Below are 18,931 nucleotides of genomic sequence, written 5' to 3' on the forward strand. Positions count from 1 at the left end.
CTTACCATTACTTTTTCATGCTTTGAAACTCTTTATGTAGCTTCGTGTTTCTAACTTCTTGACATTTCTTACAAGGCAAGTATACTGGCAACAAATTTCCTCAGTTTTTGTTTGTCTGAGAAAATATTTCTTTTTCACTTTCGAAGAATGATTTCACAGGATACAGAGTGTTAGTTTTGTGGGTTTTTTCTCTCAACACTTAATATTTCACTCTCCTCTTTTTCTGCTGCAGGAGGTCAAAATTTTTTTTTAAATCTTTTTTCCCTGTATAGATAAGGTGATTTGCCCCCACCTCCCCCCCCCCCGCTTATTTCAAAATTTTTATTTATTTTGTAATTTGTAATTTGAACATTTTATGCCCACAGATAGTTTTTTGGACGTTTATTTTACTTCTTGTTTTTTGAACTTTCTGGGCATGCGGCTTGGTGAGTAATATTAATTTGGGGGATTTCTCAGTTATGATTCTTTTACATACTCTTTCCTTTTTTTCTCTTTCTGATATTCCCATTGCAAGTATATTATAGCTTTTGAAATTGCCTCACAATTCTTGTGTATTCTGTTTTGCTTTTTTTAGTCTTTGTTCTCTTTCCTTTTTAGTTTGGATGTTTTTGTTAATAAATTTTCAAGCTCAGAGATTCTTTACCCATGTCTAGTCTAACTAATAAACCCATCTAAGGCATTCTTCATTTCGGTTACAGTATTTTTTTAATCTCTAGCATTTCCTTTTGGTTCTCTTTACTTATATTGCTCTTTGTTTTGTGTGCATTTACTGAATCCATTAGGATCTTTACATATTAATAATAGTTGTCTTAAATTCCCAGTTTGATCATTCTAATATACTGTCATATCTGATTCTGATGCTCACTCTAAGCTATGTTTTATTATTATTATTTTATTATTATTATGCCCTGTAGTTTTCTCTTGATAGCTGGACGTGATATACTAGGTAAAAGGAACTATATTGTCAATGAATGAGGTAAAGTGTGAGAAGAGGAGAATAGTTCTAGGTCCCGTAGTTAGGGCTCATCTTTTAGTGAGCCTATGCCTCTGGACTGTGAACTTTGTGTGCTTCTTAGTTCTGCCTCTCACCTACCCCTTAGTGGTAGCAGGATATTTATAGTGGCCTGGTTATAGTGGGGTTGGATGGGTGGGTGGGTATTTTTCTTCCCCCACGTCAGTCAGTTAGGCTTTGATACAAAACACAGCAGGTTAGGCTCTAGTTAACTATTTTCTCCTCAGGAGGGCAAACCATAAGAATGAAATACTCTGGTATGTTTCAAGATGGTTTTGTTTCACTTCCTTTGCTGGGGGGATTTTTCTCCTATATTTACTGTGAGAATCTGGTCGATTTCCTGGATGTAAAATTTGCACAACTGTGTGTGTCTCCTATAACTGAGTACCCCTGGAATTTTTAACTTTCAGATTATCCACATTGAGTCTTCATCAATTTGTCAATTACAGTTTAGGTTTTCCTACCCCTACACTGTTTCTGGTTGAAGTTTCTGTTTGTATTTTTCTTCTCAGGTGAATTGTATGCGTCTCTGTTTACCTGTCCATCTTTCCCAGTTTTGTGGGCAGTCATATGCCCTGTGACCTGACTTCTATAGATCTGAGAGTTGATTTTTCAGTTTGTTGGTTTTTACTTGTTTTTAGAATGGAGTGGCAACTTCTAGTTTCTTTACATGTGAAACTGGAAGTAATTCTATTTTTAATTTTTTTTAGGAACCTCCACTTTTTTTTCATAGTATTTGCACCATTTTTCATTTTCAGTATCAGTGTACAGGGTTCCAATTTCTCCATATCCTCGCCAACGTTTCTTTTTCTTTTTCTTTTTCTTTTTTTTTGATGGTAGCCATCCTAATGGTGTGAGGTGATATGTCATTGTGACTTTGATTTGCATTTCCTTAATGATTAGTGATGTTGAACATCTTTTTCATGTGTTTATTGGCCATTTGTATATTCTTTGAATACGTTTTATTTCTTTTTCTTGCCCAGTTGCTTGCTGTGGCAAGCCTTCTCATAATACATTACATGGAAGTGATGAGAGTGAGCATCCTTGTCTTGTTATCTTAAAAGGAAAGCTTGCAGATTTTCATCATTGGGTAGTGGTGTTAGCTGTGGGCTTTCCATATATGGCCTTCATCATGTTGAAGTAATTTTCTTCTCAGTTTATAGAGTGTTTTTTTAAGTCTAAAAGGGATGTTGAATTTTGTCAGATGCTTTTTCTGAGTAAATTGAGATGATTATATGGTTTCTGTCTTTTGTTCTAAGAATGCAGTGTATTAAATAAATTGATTTTTATGTTTGAACCATTCTTGCATTTTATGAATAAATCGCGATTGGAGATTTTTAATCTCTTTAATGCACTGTTGCATTCTATTTGCTGGTATTTTATTGATTTTTGCATCAGTATTCATCAGGGATATTGTTTGCAAATTTTTTTTTTTTTTTTACTTATGGTAAATTTGACTGATTTTGGTATCTGAGTAATGCTGATTTCAGAGAATGATTTTGAAAATGTTCTCTTCGCTTTTTTTCCACAGAGTTCAAGAAGGGTCATTGTTTATCTTTTCTGGTTTTTATTGTTGTTGTTGTTGTTGTTGTTGTTGTTTTGTTTTTTTGAGTCTGGGGTCTCACGCTGTCACCCAGGCTGGAGTGCAGTGGCACACTTTTGACTCACAGCAGCCTCAACCTCCTGGAATTTACAGGTGCATGTCACCACACCTGGCTAATTTTTTAATTTTGTGTAGAGGCAAGGTCTCGCTGTGTTGTCTAGGCTGGTCCTCTTGCCTCAGCCTCCCAAAGTGCTGGGATTACAGGTGTGAGCCTGTACTTGACTATTGTTGTTAATTCTTTAAATGTTTGGTAGAATTCTCAATGAAGCCCTGGTCTTGGACTTTCATTTTTGATTACTGATTTAATCTCTTCACTAGTTATAAGTCCATTCAGAATTTTTATTTTATATTTCCATCTTACATGTCTATCCATTATCTGAGTTACCAAATTTGTTGGGATATAGTTGTTCATATTATCTGTTATGGTCTTTTTTTATTTCTGTGGCAGCCGTTGCAGTGTCTCCTTTTTAATTCTGATTTTTGTTTTTTGTGTATTTTCTGTTAATTTCTTTTCTCTTTTTTAATTTTTGAGATACAAGTTCTCCCTTTGTCCCTCAGGCTGGAGTACAGCGATGTGATCCAACTCACAGCAGCCTCAAACTTCTGGGCTCAAATGATTTTCCTGCCTCAGCCTAGCTAATCTTATAAATTGTTGTAAAGACAGGTTCTCTCTACGTTGCACAGGCTGGTCTTGAACTCCTGGCTTCAAGCAGTCCTCCTGTCCCAGCCTCCCCAGAGTGTTTGGATTACAGACAGCCACTGTGCCTGGCATTCTCTTGTGTCTTAATAGAGCAAAGAATTTGCCAGTTTTGCTGATGTTGTCGATAAACTACCCACTCTTGTTGTATTTTTTTTTCTAGTCTCTATTTTGTTTATTTCTGCGTGATTTTTAAAAACTTTCTTTTTTCTGTTAACTTTGGGTTTAATGTGTTCTTTTTCTAGTTCTTTAAGGTATCAAGTTAGTTTGTTGATTTGGAGCTTTTCTTTTTAAATGTGAAATATAACACTCTTTTAAAAAACTGTCAGGAGCCGGGCTCGGTGGCTCAGCTTGTAATCCCGCGCCTTTGGGAGGCTGAGGTGAGTGGATTGTCTGAGCTCGCGGGTTCGAGACCCGCCTGGGCAGTGAGACCTCATCTCTACAATAAATCAAAAAATCAGCCGGGCGTGGTAGCGCATGCCTGTAATTCCGGCTACTCGGAAGGCTGAGGTGGAAGGATCGCCGGAGCCCAGCAGGTCGAGGCTGCGGTGGCCGGGAGCGGCCACTGCACTCCAGTCTGGGCGACAGAGTGAGACTCCAACTTAAAAAAAAAAACAAAGTCAGACGTTTGTTTTTAAAGATGAATTATCTTATGTAAATAGAGCATTTAGTTCTACAGTTTTACTTTGTATTTACCTTGCAATAAGCACTCTGGGCATTGAGACTGTAACCATGAACAAAACAATTCTTGAGGGTTATTATGTTTTCAACAATTAAAAATAGTAATTTGTATTTAATATATTTTTTCTTGAAAACTCTGTCCTCTACATTTAATGGCTTTTTAGTTGGATTATGGTACTAATAAGTTCACAATTGTAAGTTCAGTCTCAAAGTTTAGTCCCAAAATAATCTAATAAATTCACTGATCCCATTGTAATAGACCCTACCTCATATGGAATATAACTGTGTGACAGATGTCTTTTTTTAGGTCTGTTTCTAAAAGGCCTAGATCTATTTAGGATACTATTGCTCATTCTTCACAACTTTTTATGTTAAAAATAACTTTGAGTCTGAGTGCGGTGGCTCAAGCGTATAATCCTAGCACTTTGGGAGGCCGAGACGGGAGGATTGCTTGAGCCCCGGGGCTTTCAAGACCAGCCTGGGTAACTTGGTCGAGACCTCATCTCTACAATAAATCAAGAAAAATAAACTGGGCGTGGTGGCGCACGCCTGTAGTTCCAGCTACTTGGAAAGCTTATGCGGAAGGATTCCCTGAGCACAGCAGGACGAGTCTGCAATGGCCATGAGTGTGCCATGGCACTGCAACCTGGACAACAGAGTGAGACTCCGTATCAAAATAACCCCAAAAACAAAAAAAAATTTTGGGAGACAGAGTGGAATTTTTACAAAGGCAACATCTAAGAAAGAACAAAAAGATATCCCACTTATAAGAATCCACTATACAGTGGTTCTTAGCTTTGTACACTGATTATATAAGCCTTGGTTTTTTTCTGTTTCACGTATGTCTTTTTGATTCCTCATATCTTCATTCTACTTCATCTTCAATAAAGGTCGTTCTGCGAACTGTCACATATTTCTTTGACTCCCTTTTAAATCTTCTTTTGTTATTTTGTACTTTAACCATCATTAGTTTTTATGTTGCATCTCACAGTTACTATTTCTCTTTGTTCTGTCATTTCTGATTTTAATTCTGATTTCACTGTTTGCTCATTGTTCACTGTCACATCTTTACTTTCTGACAACTGCTATTTGTATTGGCTTCATCTCCTTAATACTTGTATTCATTGCTTATATTCCGGTTGTCTTTTAAATTTTAAATTTATTATAAGATCTTTTTCAATGAAGAAAGCAAGGTACAAAAAGGCAAATATTGCGTGTTCTCACTTATATGTGAGAGCTAAAAAATTTGAACATGTGGAAATATATGGAATATACAGTAAGATACAAAGTGTATACAGTAAGATAGGAATGATTTTAGCATTGGATAGCAGAGTATAGGATGACTACACTTAACAAAATTTGTATTATTCTAGGACAGCGATGTCCAACTTTTGGCATCAGGAACTGGTTTCTCAGAAGGGAAGTCGCTGTAGGATGAGAAAACAAATCTCTCTTTTTTACTGAAGAATAGCGATATATGTTTTAAATCTTCTGGATACTTTATTTCCCTTTTTTTTAACATGTCATCACATTAATATTTTGCATAGTGATATATCTGGTATAATTTTAGTTTTCGGGGTTTTTTTGTTTTGTTTTGATTTGGAGTCTCACTCTGTCACCCAGGCTGGAGTGCAGTGGCCGCTCTCGGCCACTGCAGCCTCGACCTGCTGGGCTCCAGCGATCCTTCCGCCTCAACCTTCCAAGTGGCTGGAACTACAGGCGCGCGCTACCACGCCTGGCTAATTTTTTTTTTTTATTGTAGAGATGAAGTCTTGCCAAGTTGCCCAGGCGGGTCTCAGACAATTCACTCACCTTGGCCTCCCAAGACGTGGGATTACAGGTTGAGCCACAGCCGCTCCGGCAATTTCAGTTTTCAAAAGTGGAATTGCTTATAGCTACATATATAGTACAATAAGTCATGTTTGTGCAACTTTTAAGTGTGTTTTGTGAGTTTCTTTTTCTTTTTTTGCATGCAGTGAGTGGTAAATTTGCATGGAACATTTGAAAGATAAAAGCACCAGGATGGATTGAATGTGTTTGAATTATCACTCTTTGTCATCTACGGTGATAGTTTAGAGAGTCAGAGTCCTACTTTTGAGACAAAATTAGACTTAATTCGTTTGTTCCTTTTCTGTTTATTTGCTGCCTTGTTAGTTGTTGAGTTTCTCATGATTAGCAAGATGTAAACTCCAGTTCCATTGGCCATTTAGTCCTGCCTGTTAGTAAGATAACTGTGTGACCATTTTGAAAATTAAATTAGCTGAATTATTTTTCTTACATTTTTGATTCCTTATAGCTGATATTTCCATACTTGTGAATTTGAGGCCAAAAAGACTAACTGTGACTTCTGTTTCTTTGGATCCAGTAGACTATTCTATTTATATTATGGTGACTTCATATCATCAGTTAATAGAAGCATAGAATTTTAGAATTGGATAAACCATAGAAATAAGTAACGTAGTCCAACTTCTTGCTTGATCAGTCTTTTCCTCACTTTTTTTGGTAGCTCTGCTGGGACAGCCATTGTAAAACACTAGTCTATGTACTTTAAGTTCACAGACAGAAATATAAGATTTTGCTTAATGGAACTTAAAAAATAATCAATGTTCCTATGATATGAAATTAATGAGGAAATTTGTGACAAGATTTAGGCTTACAATTGTTGCTTTTGAGCCACATTTTTGCAGTCTAACACTAGCTTTGAATATTTCACTCATAAATTTATTTTTAAGTTTCCTATGTGGTTGATAATTGGTAAATCCCAGATAGATATTCTGTGTTAACTAAATCAAGTGTTTACAAACTGTTCAAATGAAATGGTAATTATATAAAGGAAAACTGGATTGAAACTTAAAATAGATTCATTTTCACATTGCATTTTTTAAAGTTATAATACTCTTAGAAAGTCAGAATCTTGTGATTTTTTTAGCTGTTGTGCTGAACAATTTAAGCATATATACCATGAAACAAACATTCCTCCATTTTTAGCCAAAGGAAACCATACTTTAACAAAACAAAAGCATACTGTATTAGGTACGCATTAACATTCTTTATCGTCATGTCTTAGAAAATATATTTATCAAATATTTCATTATTAAAAAGCTGTGGTTAAACAGTGGATCTCCATTTTCTTCATCTCATCTTAACATGCAGGTTTATTACTTTAGTGCTTGACTAACTTTTCCTTGGTGATCTATTGAGCTTTGTACCTGAGAGCCGTACTAATCACTGTGTTTATTTGAATGTTTGGTATAGGAAGCGGGCAGCTGCAAAGCATCTAATAGAACGCTACTACCACCAGTTAACTGAGGGCTGTGGAAATGAGGCCTGCACGAATGAGTTTTGTGCTTCCTGTCCAACTTTCCTTCGTATGGATAATAATGCAGCAGCTATTAAAGCCCTTGAGCTTTATAAGATTAATGCAAAACTCTGTGATCCTCATCCCTCCAAGAAAGGAGCAAGCTCAGCTTACCTTGAGAATTCAAAAGGTGCCCCTAACAACTCCTGCTCTGAGATAAAAATGAACAAGAAAGGAGCTAGAGTTGATTTTAAAGGTAAGATATTTTATTTTGTATTGAGAATTGTTTACTGAAAGGAGATTTTAATGTGTGAGTTTCTGTTTGTTTTTTTTCCCTATTGTGTGGCATTAAGACATTATAGTATAATGAAACCAATTTATTATTGGTAAAGGACAGGAATAATAATTAAATTAATGACTTAACTACATTTTGCTGGTCTAATGATTGCTAATTAGAAGCAGATATACATCAAAAGTTCATTTGTTAATGGATTGATTAGAACTTTAAAAATTTTTCTTAGGAAAATTGTAGTAAGTGGTAGTTAATGTCCTAAACTGGGCCATTTAAAAATCTAAGTTATTTATTTATCTATTTAAGTTATAGAATAGCATGAGTTCGGGACCCCAGGACTCTGTGGCAAAAGAAGCAGAAAGAGGAAGCGATGGTTTTTTCCATTTCTGAAGGCAAGGCAAAAATTTTGTAATAGTTATGTGAGAAATAATTCTACTTTTCCTTCTAATATATTCTTCCCATATCCTGCTCACTCTCCTCCCAGGCATTTGGTACACCAGGCGTGCTGCCAATGATCATGACCTACCAATGGCAGTCTTCAGTCAAGTCTTCTGTTTTCTAAGTGACCCCATATTCCAAAATTGTTAAACTTTTTTTTCATCTTAAACTCCAAGCTTCCCCCCCCCCATGAAGGTAATTAGTATTAGTAACAAGGTAATTGAATTTCTGAATGGCTGCCAGGGCTTAGCCCCACCAGAGGTAATTCTATTTTAAAAGAGAACGCTTTTTGTTTAAGATACATATGTTAGAGAATGCCTCTAAAATTTGTAGTAATATTATTTGAATGAAGCTTAAATCAGTGAAATGCAATTGTGTTATAGCTCTCCACTCTGCACAGTAAAAGTTTTCATCACTTTACACAACTTTGTTGTTTCAAAATGTAAAGTTATTTCTCTTTCATGAATCAGCTTGCTCAGTGTGGATAAATAGTTGAATCTTGGTCAATATGTATATTGTGGAGGCTGCATTGACTTTATTATACACATTTCTGTAGTAAGTGTGCACCACAGAGTACCAGTAGCTAAATGTGGAGTGTGCTGGCACAGTGGAATGGAGCCAGCTATGGGAAAACATGGTACATAGAGATATACTTGTCTTCTTTTTGACCATGTGCTGTCTTACAGCTGCTTGTTGTGTGCCTCTCCCCAATCTTTATGTCCTGTTTGTTCATGTCTATGCAATTTGGCAGTTTTATCCTTTTCTTTATCTTTTTTTCCCCAGTATGCTGTTACCCCCCCCCAGTGTCCTGTGTTTACTATATTATATTGCTATTTGAAATTATAGATGCTTTAGCTACACTAGCACTTTAATTTTGGCTATTAATTATGTTTGTTAGCACTAGTTACAGAATTGCATAGACAATGAATAGTCTGCTCCAAACTCTCCTTTTGCTCGAGAGTTTTTGAAATGCCAAATTTTTAAGATGAAGAGTATTTTTAGGAACACACATTTATCACAAAATATGCAAGTTAATTTTGCAAAAAGTCTTATATAATGTTTTCTCAGTAGAACACTTCTCTTTATTGATACCCAAACATTATGAGTGTTATATCTAGAAAAACTCAGTTCAACATGTTAAGCAAAACACTCGGTATAGAACATATAAGTACAGTTTATTTAGAATTAGTAGACAGTCAGAATTGCTTAAAGATGATTTGAAAGCCTGGCATGTCAACAAAGAATGTGGGTCTAAAGTGTTGATCTAAGACAGGATCTGTGGGTCTAAAGTGTTGATCTAAGAATCCATATTTGCATGTTTCTGCATGCAAAGCAAGTCTTTGTTAAGAACCTTATGATTTAATGATTAGAAAGCAGAGTGTTTCACACCCCAATAGGATAGTTGTATTTTCTATGCTTTGCATTGTCTTATAAGAAGGTATTATAATATTTTCCAATTGAAATAGGCTTCCATTCAGTGGTTTCACGCTTTTGAGGAAGAGATTACTGATGTGTAGCAAAAGATACTTATGCATTCTTAATAGAACAAACCTGAGAATTATTCCTTAAAGCGTTAGGGGCTCTGAAAGAAACTACATGGGTGTTGACACTCTTGTAACTGGGCCAGAGATCAGATTTGGGGTGGGATAAAATGTAATATTTTTGTGGTTCAACTTTTGGTGGCCATTCATTTAATGATCACTTGAATTTTATATTGTCTTTTACTATGAAACAAATATATTGAAGCAGAGTTAGAAATCATATTAATTTTACATGTTGTGTAGTACATGTATAAGGGTATATTTGGCACAATAAAAATAAGATTGTCTGTGTCCCTCTAAAATTATTTTCTGCTGATCTAATGATGACAAGTCTGACACTTTATTGATAAAAGGGATAGATTAAAACTGTTATGTTATTATGTTGTTTGACCAGTAGAGTGTTTAGAAATTTAGTACACAAAATATGTAGTTTGTTTTTACTGACAAAATAAAATATCATCCTGTTAGCCAGAGAAAGGAAAGTCTTGGTCTGAAAGTAAGAATTATTTCAAAAAAGTTGGAAAATGTGATTTAACCCATTTAGTGCCCAGAAAGAAGAAGAAATAGATTTTGGTGACTACATAGACACTGTACCACTTGCTTGCCACCATTTTATTTTTCCCACTAGTTGTTTTTCATTTCTCAAAAACTATTTTCTATCACTTTATAAGGTTTATTTTAACCTGATTCTTGACTGTAGAAAGCAGTTTCAACTTCAGAGCTTATGAGAAATGGTATATTCTTCTCAAACAACTGCAGAATGGCCACTCTGGAACAAATTAGGAAGGCCCAAAAGTAACTGGTTTGCTTTTAATGCATGTAGAAGTAGAAAACCAGTTTGCTTTGCTTTTAATGCATCCTGAAGTAGGAAAAGAGCTATTTCCAAATGAGAAGTCTGAAGGAACCTTTCTTAAAACCATGTCACCTTAGTATTTTGAGAACAGAGTAAGTCAAGAAAGAAACGCCTCAGAAGAATAGTGTTTCTACTCTACAAGAATGTTGTATGTGGTGTAATATGATGAATGAGCACGTGATGTATTGGTTTATATTTGCAATCAAAGCTACATAAACCATAATGATCTCATTTAAGAGCTGTGCATTCTTAAAACAATGGGTGAGGTTCTTGGTATTAGTAGTTCATTGAAAAAAAGTAAACATTTACTATTTTTGTTGAATCTAAGTATTAGATACTTTTTTCTCCAAGAGTTGTAAATCTTAAATGATACAAAATTCAGAATGTTTGGCTATATCTTTTAGAGCTTATTACATCAAAGGAAACATGCATAATATGAAAATAAATGTTCTTTTTTCTTCTAATTTTTTAGATGTGACTTACCTAACAGAAGAAAAGGTATATGAAATTCTTGAATTATGTAGAGAGAGAGAGGATTATTCCCCTTTAATCCGTGTTATTGGAAGAGTTTTTTCTAGTGCTGAGGCATTGGTACAGAGCTTTCGGAAAGTCAAACAACACACCAAGGAAGAACTGAAATCTCTGCAAGGAAAGGATGAAGACAAGGATGAAGATGAAAAGGAAAAAGCTGCATGTTCTGCTGCTGCTATGGAAGAAGATTCAGAAGCATCTTCTTCGAGGATAGGTGATAGCTCACAGGGAGACAATAATTTACAAAAATTAGGCCCTGATGATGTGTCTGTTGATATTGATGCCATTAGAAGGGTCTATACCAGATTGCTCTCTAATGAAAAAATAGAAACTGCCTTTCTCAATGCACTTGTATATTTGTCACCTAATGTGGAATGTGACTTGACTTACCACAACGTGTATTCCCGAGATCCTAATTATCTGAATTTGTTCATTATTGTAATGGAGAATAGAAACCTCCACAGTCCTGAATATCTGGAAATGGCTTTGCCATTATTTTGCAAAGCAATGAGCAAGTTACCCCTTGCAGCCCAAGGAAAATTGATTAGGCTGTGGTCTAAATACAGTGCAGACCAGATTCGGAGAATGATGGAAACATTTCAGCAACTTATTACTTACAAAGTCATAAGTAATGAATTTAACAGTCGAAATCTGGTGAACGATGATGATGCCATTGTTGCTGCTTCAAAGTGCTTGAAAATGGTTTACTATGCAAATGTAGTAGGAGGGGAGGTGGACACAAATCACAATGAAGAAGATGATGAAGAGCCCATCCCTGAGTCCAGTGAGTTGACACTTCAGGAGCTTTTGGGAGAGGAAAGAAGAAACAAGAAAGGTCCTCGAGTGGACCCACTGGAAACTGAACTTGGTGTTAAAACTCTGGATTGTCGCAAACCACTTATCCCTTTTGAAGAGTTTATTAATGAACCACTGAATGATGTTCTAGAAATGGATAAAGATTATACTTTTTTCAAAGTAGAAACAGAAAACAAATTCTCTTTTATGACATGTCCCTTTATATTGAATGCTGTCACAAAGAATTTGGGATTATATTATGACAATAGAATTCGTATGTACAGTGAACGAAGAATCACTGTTCTCTACAGCTTGGTTCAAGGACAGCAGCTGAATCCATATTTGAGACTCAAAGTCAGACGTGACCATATCATAGATGATGCACTTGTCCGGGTAAGTTGGGCTGCTGCTTAAAATCACATTAGATCAAAAAGCTAATGATGGGGATAATATGATACAGTTTAGTGTATTCATTTTATAAGTGACTAAAAAAATTGATGTCCTGTAGCATAGGAACACATAGGTATTCTAATCTTTGATGCAGGTATTACACTTTTGTTGTTCCTGTCCCAGTTTACAAATGTGTTCTACAAAGTAATGGTTGTCTTACATTTTTCATTATCTCTTTGGAAATGAATGGACTTTCTAAATCTTGAAAACTGAACCCATATGTTTTTCCATTCAGAAAAGAATAGGGTGTTGGGGAAAGACCAGAACACAGAAACAAGGAAATGTGGAGGTAATAATAAGTATAAATGTGAACTCTTAACTAGAAGAAGTGGTACAGTAAGACCACATCATAAAACTATAAGTAGTGTCTAAAAAAATTCCATCATGTAAAATTATAGTTTCATTATTATTGCAAATGTCTCTGTGGCACTGCCTGGTGTGGTAGTTTTTTTGCACATAAATATTCATAGGAACAATGCTGACTCTTGAAACTTCTAGGAAAACAGCTATTCCAAGAATTTGGGGATTAATAGTGCCTGTATCAACAAATCCAGGGAGATGGAGCTAGGAAAATACTGAGAATTCAGGCACCCATCTTTTAACTTCCTGTTTCTCCAGATGGGTCTGCCATTTGTTTCTTCCTTTTCTCCACAGAAGATTTAAGAATGCAGGGCTAGCCAGAAGACAGAAACCAATTACCAGCCATATTTTATCAAAATTTACATTTGTCAAAGGTGCTTTATCGTAGGCTTTATTGTATTCCTAGGTTTAAGTATCCTTGTCATTGCTAATTTCTTTTCATCACCTTCAAGTAAAACTTAATGTCAACTAAAATTAATGTATAGTTAATCTTCTGTACTAATAAAGGATAGCCATACACAGACAAGGGAAGAGTGATTTTTATTTTTAAATGTATTTTAATATTAGAATGGGTTTGTCTAAATTTTAGAACTCATAAACCCAGTGGAAAAAGTTGCTTGACGTCTCAGAAATTTAAAATTACACAGATTTTTTTTGGAGGGGGGACGGATTTTTTGCTTGTTGGTACTTTAAAATGTCAAATATATATATATATTTTAAAGCAGGATTTATTGAGAGAACAGAAAAGCTCCCACAGTGGGATGGGACTCGAAAGGGTTGACCAAAATGTCAAATATGTTTATAGTTTTGAAGAAATCATTTGCATTATTTGAGCAACTAAGACAGCTATTCAGTAGAGACTGAAAGGGGCTTAAACTTCCTAATCATCATTGCTTTCTTGTGCCCCTTTTCTTTTACTTATGTAGTTTTCATCCACATGAATATTTAGTACAGTCAATGACTTGATCTTAAGACAGCCAGCTACTTATTTTATGTGGTTTAGCAGAGTGCTGGGGTATTTTATAAGAATGCAAGTGATGTTTTATGGCAAGCGTGTTGAGGTCTATCTATGACTATCCATTAGAGCAGAACTGCAAATGCCAAAACTACACATCTTATGTTTGACTTCTTGGGGATGGCATCCCTTTTGCTTTCTTCATCAAGAAAGTCGTTTACAAAACAATGAAATTACTCTCTATGATTCGTTCCAAGGTTTAAAAAAATTGTCCACCTTTCTTAGTTGCCTTCTGCTCTGAAGTCTACTTGATCTTATTTTCCTCTCTCCCTCTTTTTTCCCCTAGTAAAGCAAGGCTACCAACCAACAAAAGTTTAGGTGCTTGTTGTATGCTTACTATATTCTGTTTTAAAAATCATCTTTAGGATTTTGAGGAAACAACCCCTTCAATTTTTAAAGTCTTCTTTAAAGCACATGTCAGAATAAAATTAAGTGTGAACTTTTAAATTATGTTACGACATGGCCTATTATAAATCAGGATTCATTAGATAATATCTGTACTTGAATATTACTAGTCCACAGAAGCTGTTCACTTCAGAAATCCTGTGTGTTAGACATTTTAATAAACTGTATGTGGAGCTACAAAGAGATGGTGGCCACTGAGAAGTTTCTTAGGGACTTTAAATGCTCACACTAAGCAGGTTTTACTTTCTTTCTGTTCTTTCTTTTTTTAAGATTACAGAATATGAGAAGACTAGAAAAATAAGTAATCAAACTAGGTCTTAGAAGTCAAATTGATAACCTGCCCATTTTTTTGAACTAAATATTTACAGCACGTGGTGCTTATGGTAAAGTCACATTATTTTAGTAACACAAAGTAGGAAGTTTACAAAAAAAGTTGTTTAAGATCATTCTCTCATGTGAACTCTCAAGAGGACCAATGGATTTTTCAATGTCTTATTTTCCAAGGAAATAAGGAGGCTTTTTAAGCCTTGTTCTTTCTTATATACCACAGTTTGACAAGCAAAAAAAAAAAAAACATTGACCACTTTCTTTTGACCTGTTAATTTTAAACATCACAGTAGGGTCAGGTAGAGAAGAAGAAATAGAAATGAGAAACTTTGTGGCAAGGTTAATATTTATAATTGAAGTTAAGGGATTCTAGATTTTAAGAGTCAAAAGGAACCCTTGAGTTCTTCTACTCTTTAGTTTATAAACCAAGCTCAGAAAATAGTGACTACATACATGACACTCTTGAGTATGTTTTTCTTTTCTTTTCTTTCTTTTTTTTTTTTTTAGTTGGAGTCTCACTCTGTCGCCCAGACTGGAGTGCAGTGGCCGCTCTCGGCCACTGCAGCCTCGACCTGCTGGGCTCCGGCAATCCTTCCGTCTCAGTCTTCCAAGTAGCCGGAATTACAGGCATGCACTACCACGCCCAGCTGATTTTTTGATGTATTGTAGAGGTGAGGTCTCGCCAAGTTGCCCATATGGGTCTCGAACCCACAGTCTCAGGCAATCCACTCACCTCAGCCTCCCAAAGCGCGGGATTACAGGCTGAGCCACTGAGCCTGGCTCGAGTATGTTTTTCTATTGGGTCTTATTTTTTAGTTGTTAGTTGTCAGACTGACTAGCTTGCAGAAAGAGTAAGGCGTAGTAACTTTAAAAATTATGGATTTGTTTTAAAAAACGAGAAATGAGTTTATTGTTTTATGTACCATAAAATTCAAACAAGACTAGCAAATGTTTTCCTAAGTAGAGTTTTTAGAGTAATTGACTTTGATGATGGGAGAAGAATTATTGTTTATAGTATTTTATCGAGGATACCACTGATTGTAGATACTTGATATTTTATTACGACTAAGAAAGAAAGAAAATGCTGCCAATTGATTGTAAGGTGCTATCAATAGTATGGTATATTCTGATTTCAGAGATAATGTAAAAAAAGAAAAGTGAATTTTAGAATCATAAAATATTACTTATCGCTTCACAGATTGATGTCTCAGAATTGCTTAAGAGTACCTACCCCTGCTTAACTTACTAGACTGTCTCTCCTGGGACTTATTTTTTACTATTTTGTGCTTGTTCCTTAGAACATAGTACAGTGATAAAAGATGAGCTCAGAGCTCAACTTTCATTTGAATGAAGGCAATCCATATGTGATGAGGTTTTTACATATTTATCCATTTGTGTGTATCAGCAAATAGATAATTTTTCATTTTTCTTAGACAAAACATTTTCAAGAATGATATGTATATAACATTTTAAAAAGTATTTTTTAAAGGAGTAAGAGATTGAGCTGATTGATATCATGAAAGAAGACAGTATTGCCATCTATGAGGTACCCTGAACTGTCTTCACTATCTAAATGTGAGAGTTGTTTAAAGAAACAAAAGAATCCACGGTCCTACCCTCTAGAGATTTAGATATGGAGCTCTGGTGTGGAGTCTAGGAACCTGTATTTCTGGTAGTACTCCCCAGATATTCTGATAAAGCCAGACTGAAAACCAATGTTTGGAAGGCAGCTATGGTTGTGTGTGTGTGTGTGTGTGTGTGTGTGTGTGTGTGTGTGTGTGTGTGTTGAGGCCATTTTGATACACAAGTGCATGTTTAGGAAACTGACAGATTTTAAGATCATGAAGACAGTAGACTTAGAATATGGAGGTTGATAATGGTGTGAAACTTTGTTTCCATTGAGTAGGTAGTTAATAAAATTTCAAGTTTTATCTAGATAAATGAAAAAGAGTAGTTGAGATGTAGAATTGAATAGGAAAAGTCAAAAACGGGAACTAGCATAGATAAAGGTGATTGGCATAGATGAAAAACCCCACTAGCAAGAAGTTCTGCTGAATCCCCTCTATAAATCACCGGCCCATTTTATATGTGTTTTAATGGCACTGTCTCACCCAGCTTCCAGCATTTTGGCAAGTACTCTTAGGTATTATTGAAACAGGACCTTGATTCTTTTATTTATCAATTGACCTACAGTGCTTTAAGAATAAGACTCTTCTGTGCTGTTCTTGGTATGTTTAATCGTATGTTATGCCTTCACTATATTGTGCTTAATGCTATTACCATTGTTGTTTCTTATCATTTTTCTAATTATTCTAATTGAAATGAAGAACTTTATGCTTGGTTTGTTTCCTCAGAGTAACTTCTTGGAGATAGAATGAGAGAATGAAGCAGATCTATACAGATTCTAAGGATCATGTAATGATTTAAAACAATCATATTCATTAAACTTCTTAGTATTACATGTGGGGAAAACGAAGTCTAGAAAAATTCTGACCTACGGAAATTAATGGCAGAATTGGAAGTAGAACTCAGGATTTCAGGACTCATAGACAGATGTGATTTGGCTGCTTTATGTTTGAGATGTAATAAACATTTCTTCACCTGTTTATAAAGAACATGAACAATTAAAAAATATCTGGATAATCTGAAAATCCCATTCTGATCATAAGGTTAAGCGTACTCACTAGCAAACTGTTCATTGTACAGCATAACAAGTTGACTAAAGTTGCAGTTCAAGCTAGCCTTTCTTAGAGGTCCTAGGCATCGTTATGTATTAGAGAGTCTGTTTTCTCTTAGTACTTCTACTTTAATTTTCATACTGTTAAGGAATCTTTTCAATTATGAATGATAGATTTGATCTAACAGCTCAGAATACTATAAGTTTAAATGACAGTTTTCCTTTTGATTCTTGTAAATTCGGCAATATGATATTTGTGTATTGCAACATCATCCTACCTAGGTATTCTGGGAGTACTTTGACATCAGGTCAGTTTAAAAAAAAAAAAATGATTTCCTCAGGATTTCATCATCATGGCCAAACAAAAAGTTCACAAATTAAAAAGTAATTTTATCCTATAGTTGAAGAAATCAAGAATCTTAGTAAGAAGAGGAAGTCATATAAGGAAAAGGTAGATGTCATTATATCTGGTCTTTGTTTATTTTTCTCCAGTTATCTCTGTCTTTTGCTATTCTGTATATGAAATTAATACAAAGTATATATTTTTAAAAATACCTAACTATTCATATCTGTATACCAAATGAACCCAGTAACGCATTCATTCTCCTTTTCAGAATGTTCATTGACATATTCCTCCAATTTTCAAATATCCTTCTGCATTTAAACAGCTTTTAATTTTAAAAATTCAGTTTAAATAATACAGCTATTACACAAAGTAATACATTTTTTACACAATTATTTCTTAAGTCATTTTTAAATGACTGAAGAGTGGGTTAGAGGTTGTTATTTTTAAAAGAAAAATACAGCCTTTTACGTAATAATGGCCTTTGTCAAAATGATTATTGCTGAATTTTATGTGTTTGTTACCACAATTCAGAATAAAAAATATTTTTAAAAAAGGCTACTCGTGTATTCTTCAATGATAAAATATTTTGCAAAATCACTCATGTATGCCAGGATGGTAATCTAAAATAGATAATAACTGGAAATTTTTACCTGCAGAAGTTAGTTACCAACTAAATTTCAAATCTTTCTACGAATTTATATATGATTACTAAAGGGGACCTAAAAAATAGGATTCGTTTTTGGAGGGTGGGTCCCTTGTAGTACAGGCTCCCCCCCCCCACCAGGTAAGTGTTCTAGGTACCCATTGGCATCAGTGTACCAGCTAGTGTTGTTGTGAGAGGTTACGTTTGGCTTCAGTGAATTTGTTTTTGGAGATTTCTTTTAACATGTTTTCCCATTTTACAATATTTATTGTAAGAAAATAATAAAAAATATGGAAAAGCATAAAGAAGATAAAAATTACTCATAATTCTTTAAAAAAGTTTTTGGTAGTCATTTTGGAGCACTAGTAAAGCATAAAAGTTAAGAGCTTGCTGCCTGGTGTACAATCTGTTTCATGACTTACTGATTGTGACTTGAGTAAATTAAGTAACCTCTTATTACCTTGAGTTCCCCATCTGTAAAGTGGAGTTAATATTACCTGCCTCAAGGTTGTTGTAAAGAGGAATTGAGTTGCTATATGTAAAAGTACTCCATAAGTGCTATATTTGTTGCTGTTATACATGGAATGCTTTTGTTCTGTAATGTTATGGTTGTCAGGTCTTCAGAAAAGCCTGGAAAAATTTTTAGAATAAAAAATAATAATAACAGCAACAGCTGGTATTTTTAAGCACTGATTTTATACAGGGAATTCATCTAAACAACTCACATATATTAACTTTAATACTAAGTTAATTATACTTATCTCACAAATGAAATGAAAGCAGAGAGAGAGAGAGATAAAGTTATGTTTACAATGACCATAATAGAGCATATTGCCTTACAGTCTTTTAGCACCCAAGGTGGGAAACATAGAGTAGAGATTGATGCAAGTGAATAAATAAGCAATATCTTATTAAGAATGAAGATTAATTTGCTTCAGAGTTCATTTGACATGTGTTAGGTGGAGCT

The 18,931-nt window shown here is 34.8% G+C and overlaps 1 protein-coding gene and 1 long non-coding RNA gene across 6 annotated transcripts in view; one reads left to right on the forward strand and one right to left on the reverse strand.

Annotated features, from left to right (window-relative positions):
- LOC103271597 overlaps nucleotides 1-18,931 on the reverse strand; it is a 143,057-nt gene that overhangs the window by 54,931 nt on the left and 69,195 nt on the right. The window lies entirely within an intron of this gene.
- The window catches only part of UBE3A (ubiquitin protein ligase E3A), an 89,963-nt gene that overhangs the window by 48,105 nt on the left and 22,927 nt on the right, over nucleotides 1-18,931 (forward strand). For all 4 annotated transcript variants that reach the window (XM_021718072.1, XM_021718071.1, XM_008069071.2 and 1 more), the window contains 2 exons: nucleotides 7,249-7,547; nucleotides 10,888-12,134. In XM_021718072.1, the coding sequence (XP_021573747.1) occupies nucleotides 7,249-7,547; nucleotides 10,888-12,134 (1,546 nt within the window). The remainder of the gene's footprint in view (nucleotides 1-7,248; nucleotides 7,548-10,887; nucleotides 12,135-18,931) is intronic.

Source organism: Carlito syrichta, unplaced genomic scaffold (genome assembly GCF_000164805.1).
Source record: "Carlito syrichta isolate Samal-C Ts95f unplaced genomic scaffold, Tarsius_syrichta-2.0.1 Scaffold311792, whole genome shotgun sequence".
Classification (NCBI taxonomy): domain Eukaryota; kingdom Metazoa; phylum Chordata; class Mammalia; order Primates; family Tarsiidae; genus Carlito; species Carlito syrichta.